The 9,892-nt window shown below is 41.7% G+C and overlaps 1 protein-coding gene across 1 annotated transcript; it reads right to left on the bottom strand.

The window, feature by feature from the left end:
• Window positions 1-744: 744 nt before the first annotated feature.
• LOC125347949 (vomeronasal type-2 receptor 116-like) lies at window positions 745-9,437 on the bottom strand. The gene is made up of 5 exons (XM_048340879.1): window positions 9,219-9,437; window positions 8,018-8,827; window positions 6,572-6,790; window positions 2,887-3,010; window positions 745-1,664 (listed from the first exon to the last, which is right to left on the bottom strand). Exons 1-5 carry the CDS (start codon window positions 9,432-9,434, stop codon window positions 745-747), a joined length of 2,289 nt encoding a protein of 762 aa, XP_048196836.1. The 5' UTR covers window positions 9,435-9,437.
• Between the last annotated feature and the right edge of the window lie 455 nt (window positions 9,438-9,892).

Here is a 9,892-nt window from a genome sequence, read left to right as displayed (position 1 = left end):
GTGCATTAATATTGAGGATCTTTAGTAGCTGGGATGACAAAATTCAGACTGAACAATTGTGCACTCTGTACCTTCAGCTTGCAGTGAGAAATAATGACCAATAATCAAACTAGTGCTCCAGTTGTTCATTTGTACAGCTCCAGTCATGTTGGTGGCCTAGAATTTCTTCCAGGAAAAAGTACACATACAGATTCCCGAGAGAAAATGGAGCAGATTAAAATCCTATTCTAAAATTCTAAAGGAAGGAAGAAAAATAGAGAGATTTTCTACAAAACACACCATATAATATGGTAAAAGTGTAAATATGTGATGAGAAATAATGAACTAGGTAAAAAATGTACTCAAGTTATTGTAATCAAAGCATGGAAACATTTGCCAAGATAAATATTAATATACAAGTGGACTTAGCAATGGAGTGATACTCCAGCAGCAATATATCATATGTAGGAAGAGTAACTGAGACAGGGAAGGGACAGGAAAAAGCACATTAGACAATATATTTTAAAGGGTGAAGGATAGCATAAAAGGCAGATTACACTGGAGGAAATATAGAATATCCAGGATAAAATGCAAATTCAGAAAGTTTTGGTAGAAACTTGATGTGACTCTTACATAACAAATAAAATGAAGAAGAGTAACTTTATTTGTCCAAGGCTTTCCTCAAATTTAACTAAGTTTTGACTGCCAAAATAGTATAGATTGGTCTCAAACCTCTAAACCATATAGGCAACATTTATGTTCATCTTAAGGTTTATTTCTTTGAGATTGGGATCTCTCCCTGAGCCTGTGCAGAGAATTTCTCTCAGGTCTTATCAAGATGATGTAACACTTGGGGGCAAAGATGCAGCCCAGGAGGCCCGCACTGGAGGCCAAGATGGAGAAGACCTCCACGGCCACCATGACCTTCCCTTTGGTACTCTGGTAGACAGGCAGGAAGGTGAGCCAGACAGTGCAGAACACCAGCATGCTGAAGGTCAGGAACTTGGCCTCATTGAAGGTGTCAGGCAGGTTCCTGGCCAGGAAAGCCACAGTGAAGCTGGCCAGGGCCAGGGACCCCAGGTATCCTAAGACACAGTAGAAGGCAATGATGGAGCCCATGTTGCACAGGATGATGATGTGGCCATATTCAGAGTGTGCATCTGTGTCCACAAAGGGAGGAGAGGTGCCCAGCCAGATGCCACAGAGAGTCACCTGGATGAGGGTGCAGATGGGAATGATGAGGTTCGGTGCCCGGGAAACCAGCAACTGCCTCGTCCTTCTCCCTGGTGCAGTGACTGTGAAGGCCAGAACCACCGTCATGGTCTTGGCCAGGACAGTGGAGACAGCCACAGTGAAGACCACTGCGAATGTAGTCTGCTGCAGGATGCAGGTGGCTGTGTGGGGCCGGCCAAGGAAGAGCAAGGAGCAGAGGAAGCAGCAGGTGAGGGAGATGAGTAGGATGTAGCTGAGGGTCTGGTTATTGGCCTTGACAATTGGGGTGTCTTGGTGCTTGATAAACACCCCAAGAACACCAGCTGTGAATGCAGAGAAGCAGAGAGCCATGCAGGCCAGAGCCATCCCCAAGGAGTCTTCATAAGCCAGGAAGCTCTCAGCTTTCAGCAGGCAGTGGTTTCTCTTGGTGTTGGAGAACTGATGATCTGAACACCTCACACACTGCTCCATGTCTGGTGAGTCAGAATTACTATTAGTCTGTGTTCGGTATTTCTCTTTCCTCCTATCTTTCTTCACTCAAGCTTCTCATCTGGCCTGATTCACCAAGTAATCTGTATTACTTTCAGAACCATATAGAATAATTTTCAATACAAAATAATTTCAGGTTAATGCTCTTACTGTCTTATATTTCTTTTTATTTACCTCCCACCTTCTCCCTTTCCTCTCTCCCTCCCTTGTTCTCTTTCTCTCTCTCTCCCTTCCTCTTTTTTTCTTTTCTTTTTTCACCTCTCCATTGTTTGAACTCGGGCCTGGGCATTTTTCTGGAGAATTTACGCTCAAGTCTGTGCCTCTACTACTTGAGCCACATCTCTTCTTCCAAATCTTTTGGTGCTTAGCTGTGGACAAGCATCTCACAGACTTTCCTGCCCTGGATTGAATCAGTCGCCATTCCCAGATCTCAACCTCTTGAGTAGCTACGATTATATGTGTGGGCTATAGTCCCCTAGCATTATGTGCCTACATTATAGACAGGTCATGTAACTCTGGTTCTTTGCTATTCATTGAAGAAATAATGGAGAGTATAGAATCAGCCCACTCCAGTCAGTTTTAATAGGATTGTTTATACCACACCACAACCTACTCCTTACACCAAACACAAGCTTCCTGAGTTTTGATCTCTGTCAAGAACAATGCTGCTCAGTGGATAATGGAGTAGCTGGGGAGGATGAGCTGGAAGAGGGAGAAGAGAAATGAAGTACAGATGAAAAACAGAGTGGAATATATTTGGGTATATTTGGGTAGTTTCTGGTCAAACTAGAGTCAGTGTCAGGTGATCAAATCAAAGCCCTTACTTATGTATGCTAAACAAAAAATAAAATTTCAAAACAACGGTGCTAGGCACTCAGAAAGGAAAGGCTGTGTTAGACCCACAATTGCGTTATGATCTCCACATAGTTTGGAAGATGAAGACTTGGTCCTTGTTTAAATATAAGATAATGTGACTGATGAGAGGAGAATAAGAATATTCTCAAGTCAAAACAAAATGCAATCAGATATAGAATGGAGGACCAGTGGGTTGATTATTCCAAGGAGAACTATGGTCAGTGGTAGCCCTGGGACTCTTGAAGGCACAGGTCTGTTTTTGCAGTGCTGCTGTAGATATCTCCATTGACTTGGATGGACTGAAGGCAAGGGAGGAAAGACAGGGAACATCTCTCTAAGTAACAGGCTCACCTGTTGCATTAGAAATCTCATTCTCAGGGCAAGGGGCACAGTCAAAACAACAGGGATCCTTTCCCTCCCGAGGGGCCTTCCTGAATCCAGGACCACAGTTCTCACAGCAGACAGACTGAGGAGTCTGAAGAAATTCAGATGAGTGTTAGTGACTAATCTTTCTGTTACCAGACATTCCAGATACTCTGATGCTTTAAAGTGAAGGATCATTAAGAGGCATAATCTCTGTATACATGTAGCCAATGAATCAAATTGATAGTCAAAGTTTCATAGAAGATAACCGTATGACCATGCCAGGTCTTGAGTCTCAGCCCTTTGTGCTACTTTGAAGAGATGGAGTCTTTAAGGGGTGAAGCTAGTATGTAGGAAACAGGAAACAGATCCTACATCATGTTCTTGAATTCAGGACATGATGTGTCTTCCCTCTGTCATCTGTGAACATGTGAAGAGCAGAAGAGGAAAATCACTCAGTGAAGCTTCCAATCCATTGTCTAAGGCATGGCTACTGCCTTTGAAGGGGCTGGTGGTACTAAGGGCCATCACATGTCTTTCTGGCTCCCCAGTTGCCAGTCGGTGGGTGTTTAGGGGCAGATGCTCCTTCTATTATGTCCTGTCTCACCACAGCCTTAAAAGCAACAGTCTGCCTGACCATGGGCTGAAATCTCCAGGCAGGAACAATACAAATATTTCTGTCCTCTCATTTGATTTTCTCAGGTGTTTTGTCACAGTGTTGGAATGTTGATTAACTAGTGTCATTTATCTTTTATGATATTCAATATGTAATCATTTAATAACATATTGGTAATTAAATGTTCTCCTGTTGCTTCAATGAGTCAGTTAGTAAGAAAGTTCACTAAACAGAAAATTGTGAAGTGTATACCACTGAGCTATAGGTTAAGTGAACAGCTTAAAAATGGGAAAAGCTCATTGCATATTTATACGTAGATCAGGACATTATGGTTACAAACAACCAACTCTGGGGGAGAAATGAGGATGCTAAGACATTGTCAGCAAGCATTGTACTTATAACCTGACTTAGGCAACTGTAATTTCTTACTACAACGATTTTATAATTGTTTTTTAAAAAAGAGAGAGTGACTCCCCTGCTCTTCAACATAGTACTAGAATTCCTAGCCAGAGCAATTAGGCAAGAAGAAAATATAAAGGGGATCCAAATAGGAAAAGATGAAGTTAAACTTTTTCTCTCTTCGCAGATGACATGATCCTATACCTAAAGAACCCCATAGACTCTACCCCCAGGCTACTAGAGCTGATCCAAAACTTTGGAAAAGTTGCAGGATATAAAATAAACCCTCAAAAATCAACGGCCGTTCTCTATGCTAACAACCCGAAGACTGAGGCTGAAATCAGGAAAGCAACTCCTTTTGAAATAGCCCCCCAAAATATAAAATACCTAGGAATAACCTTAACCAAAGAAGTGAAAGACCTCTTTGATGAGAACTTTAAAAGCTTGAAAAACGAAATTAAGTCAGAACTAAGGAAATGGACAAACCTCCCATGCTCCTGGATTGGGAGAATTAATATAATCAAAATGGCAATATTGCCAAAGGCTATCTGCAATTTCAATGCAATACCCATTAATATCCCAACACCATTTTTTAATGAAATAGAGGAAGCAATCCAGAAATTCATATGGAACAATAAAAGACCCAGCATAGCAAAAACAATCCTAAGCAGAAAGAACAGTGCTGGAGGAATTACAATACCCAACTTCAAGCTGTATTATAAAGCTATAGTAATAAAAACAGCTTGGTATTGGCACCGGAATAGGCCTGAAGACCAATGGAACAGAATTGAAGACCCAGAAATGAGCCCACAGAACTACGCCTACTTAATCTTTGATAAAGGAGCTAAAATAATAGTTTGGATGAAAGATAGCCTCTTTAACAAATGGTGCTGGCAAAACTGGCTCAACACATGCAACAAACTAAAACTAGATCCTTATATATCACCCTGCACCAAAATCAATTCCAAATGAATTAAAGACCTCGAGATCAAAACAGACATCCTGAAAACACTAAAGGAAGGAGTAGGAGAAACACTTGGGCTTCTTGGCGCAGGACGGAACTTCCTTAACAAAGACCCAGAAAGGGGCTGGGGATATAGCCTAGTGGCAAGAAAGCTTGCCTCGTATACATGAGGCCCTGGGTTCGATTCCCCAGCACCACATATACAGAAAACGACCAGAAGTGGCGCTGTGGCTCAAGTGGCAGAGTGCTAGCCTTGAGCAAAAGGAAGCCAGGGACAGTGCTCAGGCCCTGAGTCCAAGGCCCAGGACTGGCAAAAAAAAAAAAAAAAAAAAAAGACCCAGAAAGGCTGCAAATCAAAGAAAGGTTGGACAAATGGGACTGCATCAAACTGCAGAGCTTCTGCACAGCAAAGGACATAGCTCGCAAGATAAACAGAAAGCGCACAGACTGGGAGAAGATCTTTACTGGCCATTCAACGGACAAAGGCCTCATATCTAAAATATATGCAGAACTAAAAAAATTAACTTCCTCCAAAACAAAACCGCAAAGAACCAATAGCCCCGTCATCAAGTGGGCTAAAAATTTACAAAGAGACTTCTCTGATGAGGAAATGAGAATGGCCAAAAGACATATGAAAAAGTGCTCTACATCACTGGCCATAAAAGAAATGCAAATCAAAACAACATTGAGATTCCATCTCACCCCAGTAAGAATGTCATATATCAAGAAAACTAACAATAACAATTGTTGGAAGGGATGTGGCCAAAAGGGAACCCTACTTCATTGTTTGTGGGAATGTAAACTGCTTCAGCCACTCTGGCAAGCAGTATGGAGATTCCTCAGAAGGCTAAATATAGAACTCCCCTATGACCCAGCAACCCCACTTTTGGGTATCTATCCAAAAGACCACAAACAAAATCACAGTAAAGCCACCAGCACAACAATGTTTATCGCAGCACAATTTGTCATAGCTAGAATCTGGAACCAACCCAGATGCCCCTCAGTAGACGAATGGATCAGGAAAATGTGGTACATATACACAATGGAATTTTATTGTAAGGAAATGGAAGGACTTGGAAAAACTTATACTAAGTGAAGTGAGCCAGACCTAAAGAAATATGGACTCTATGGTCTCCCTTACTGGGAATAATTAGCACAGGTTTAGGCAAGTCACAGCAGAGGATCACAAGAGCCAAATAGCTATACCTTTATGATAACATAAGATGATGCTAAGTGAAATGAACTCCATGTATGGAAACGATTGTTATATCACAGTTGTAACTACTTTCAACGTCCCATGTGTATCTGTAGCTTCTACTATTGATGATGTTCTTGTATCACCTTCCTGTGGTTGTATCTACACTATCTCTGTAATCTTATCTGAGTATATTGGAAACTGTCTATATTGGTATTAGAAGTAGGAAATTGAAAGGGAATACCAAAATTGAGAGACACAGGGTAAAAAAAAGACAAACAACTACAAAAGCAACACATGCAAAACTGTTTGGTGTAAGTGAACTGAACACCTCATGGGGGGAAAAAGAAAGGGGGAGGAGGGAATGAGGGACGAGGTAACAAACAGTACAAGAAATGTATCCAATGCCCAATGTATGAAACTGTAACCTCTCTGTACAACAGTTTGATAATAAAAATTTTACAAAAAGGAGAGAATGAAAACAATACAAATGACCCACCTCGGTAATTCCTACGGGCCACTCTATCAGATTTTCAAACAAAATCAATTGTCTCTTTGCTGGACAAAACTTGCCAACTTTCACCCTTTGTCCAAGACCTTCTGGAAAATTCCAAAAGTTCACAATGTCATACTCTGCCTCCAGCTTCCTTTCTTCATTCAAAACCACTGGTTCTCCGACAGGATTGGTGAATTGGATTCTCTGCAAAAAGGGATGAAGCTAAAAGACAGACATTACACCATCATGAAGGACTTCCCAGAGTTAACACAGACACCCAGAATAATCGAGAGGAACTGATTCACTTTCATTCCCACCGGACAATTGACACACAGCACAGGAATCCAATCAAGTGGAGAAAATGCAGGGCTGTAGAGGACTAAAGTGTTATCAATTTTCTGAAACCTAGTGAGCCAGGACAGGATGATGTGACCCAATTTTCAAAGATTAAAATTGTAACCACATCAGCCTAAAAATGGATTATGATAAGAATGACCTCAACTTCTGTCTCCAGCAACCCACAGCCACTTATTTATTTATTTATTTATTTATTTATTTATTTGCCAGTCCTGGGCCTTGGACTCAGGGCCTAAGCACTGTCCCTGGCTTCTTTTTGCTCAAGGCTAGCACTCTGCCACTTGAGCCACAGCGCCACTTCTGGCCATTTTTTATATATGTTGTGCTGGGGAATCGAACCAGGGCTTCATGTATATGAGGCAAGCACTCTTGCTACTAGGCCATATTCCCAGCCCCACAGCCACTTATTTTATGAATGTGATCAGAGATTCAGTCTGAAAACCAGGTAAACATCAAACTAAGTGAAATCATAGAATATTTATGACAACTGTGAATGATTACCTTAAGCAAGACAGTTTTTGGTGTGTCTGTCTGTCATGGGTCTTGAACTCAGGGCCTGGGCACTTGTATTTAGGTATTTTTTCCCCTCAAGGCTATCTCTCTTCCACTTGAGTCAAAGCTCCATTTCTGGCGTTTTGGTGCTTAATTGGAGATAAGCAACTCACCTACTTCTCTGCCTGGGTTGGCATTGAACTGAAATTTTCAGATCCCAGCCAATTAAGTAGTCCAGAGTGATCCACAGGTGTGAGCCCTTTGTGCCCAGAAAATCTCAAGGGCTTCAAGCACTAATCAACCTTGACCTATTATTTGAATCAGTTACAAAGACAATTTAGATTTATGCTATTGAAAAGTTGAGAGATTATACCAAACCAAGTGAGGAAGGGGACAGAAGACACAGCACTCCCTTATTAAAGATGCAGTGTTCTTCAAGAATATTGTCAAGCAGCTGTACAGACATTTCGTGGCGAGCATGACAAGCCTAGTGTGGCTTGTACTTTCCAAAAATGAGCCAGACTATCTCATTCCATCTACTATGAAAAGTTATAGAAAGTCACTATACCTGAAGCACAACAACCAAAAGAAAGTCATTACCTGCGAAGACAGAAATGTCCTTGCTTGCTCATTGTCCACTGGTGGCTCTTCTGTGTGATGAAGAAGCATCTTGTGGAGAGCATGGGCTACAGCATACACGGCATTGTAGATGTTGTAACTCTCTTCTGACATGGCTGTGTCAAAAATGTGTCCCAGCAACCAATCCAATGTGGCATTATACAAACAGTGCCCCAATTTTGTACAGTCAGACTTAATCAGTATGCAACGAATAGCCCGAATCCATAATTTAGGAAAGAAAATATCTTCTGAGTTCTTGGAATAGTTAGATGTTGGGATAAAACTGGTAAAGTCAGAAATGTTTCCATGGTGGTGAGAGAAGAAGAGAGGTGCGTGGAAGGAGTCTAGTAGGAAATATCTTTTACTGAGGGTCACATCATCGTAGGGTGAATTCATGACCCAGACTTTCCCTGTAATTAAAAAGTCCCCTAATTTAAGAATAAAGCTTAGTAGAAATTCAATGTCCCCATAAATGATAATCACATTGGTTGATGATTCCATAATCTTTTGATGTGCCAATGCATCATTTGAGAAATTTGGTATGGCATTATATGTGATCATGTGTTCAAATGCCAAACAGATTCCATTCTTGCCCGTCTCCTCTCTCAATTCAGAAAGGAACCACATACCATAGTCTTCTTGGGTGATGAACAGACCCACCCAGGTCCAGTGGAAATGAAGCATCAAGGAGACCATGCCCAGGGCTAGAGCTGAGTCCTTGGAGGCCATCTGATAGACAGCACTGAACTGTTCCTGGTTGCTCAGGACAGGATCAAAAGACCCAAAGGTGAACTGAAGGGAGGAAAATGAACACAACAACAGGAAGAGAATGGTCACAGTCACAGTCTCCGTGCTGATGTGAACTAAACTGGCAGTGGTGGGAGTGAAGGTTTGCTTATCCCATATGTAAAGTCATCTTCCATGTTACAACATATGTGTAGAAATGTATGAATAAGACTCAGAGCCTTGGGCCATCCTTTTATCTCTTAAAAACCCCTCCTTTTCTTTCTTCCAACTAAGGTAATGTGGATGCCCTCCTCCCCCCCCAATTTTGGGATCTTTAAAAAAGTCATTCATTTTCTGAGGTTCATGATATCACCTCTTTCTTTCCCCTTCTTCATCCTGTTGAGGATAGTGTCATGGTGAACATAGCTTCACATCTCCTCACCCCTCCCAGCCTCACCTGTGGAAATTTGTAGAGGTCCAGCAGTGTTCCAATCGGGGCAGATGTGCTTGAGGATCCTGTGAGTACTGCTACAGCTTTGCCCTCTCTCCTGCAGCTGTAATTAGGGCTGTTTTTATTTCTGCCAGACAGCACGATGAGTGGATTCTCTAACAGATCAGTTTCAACATAATGAGAAATATAGATCTCAAACCCCAGAGTCATGTTGGGTAGCATATGGGGATTCTTGTTGATCTCCTCAATAGCAAGTGTCAGGGACAGAACCAATTGGAATTTCTTTAAGTTGAGCCTGCACAGAGGTCACAGAAATGTGAGTCTGTATATGCGTAATACAAATGGAAATGTTGGACCAGACTGTGAACCTGAAATCAATCAATGTGTGTAGAGAGGCGGGGCCTACTTCATTAGCAATATATAGGAAAGCTGGTTGTGCACTCTGTGTGCTTGCTTGCCAGACTTGTGGCTGATAGCCCACCCTTCTGATGCAGAAGTAAAATTTGCCTTGTGAGACAATTAAAAAATCATAATTAGGTTATGTGGACACAGGCAGAATAAGTTGACTTAGAGAACATTATCATTCAAAGTCATAATCCAGAACCAGAGCAAGACGGCAGTGAATGAAGATTGGACATATTGCATTCCTGCACCACTGACCAAATAACAATGATAAATTC

Source organism: Perognathus longimembris, chromosome 3, assembly GCF_023159225.1.
Source record: "Perognathus longimembris pacificus isolate PPM17 chromosome 3, ASM2315922v1, whole genome shotgun sequence".
Classification (NCBI taxonomy): domain Eukaryota; kingdom Metazoa; phylum Chordata; class Mammalia; order Rodentia; family Heteromyidae; genus Perognathus; species Perognathus longimembris.
Note: the sequence above shows the minus strand (reverse complement) of the source record. Positions and strands in the feature narration are given on the sequence as shown.

Excerpts from the sequence above, each read along its gene's own strand:
- LOC125347949 (XM_048340879.1), bottom strand. The coding sequence starts at position 9,434 with ATGCTACCCAACATGACTCTGGGGTTTGAGATCTATATTTCTCATTAT. Across the intron at positions 8,828-9,218 it reads ACCTCTACAAATTTCCACAG|TTCACCTTTGGGTCTTTTGA; the intron begins GTGAGGCTGGGA and ends TCCTCCCTTCAG. Across the intron at positions 1,665-2,886 it reads TGAGATTTCTAATGCAACAG|ACATGGAGCAGTGTGTGAGG; the intron begins GTGAGCCTGTTA and ends CTGACTCACCAG.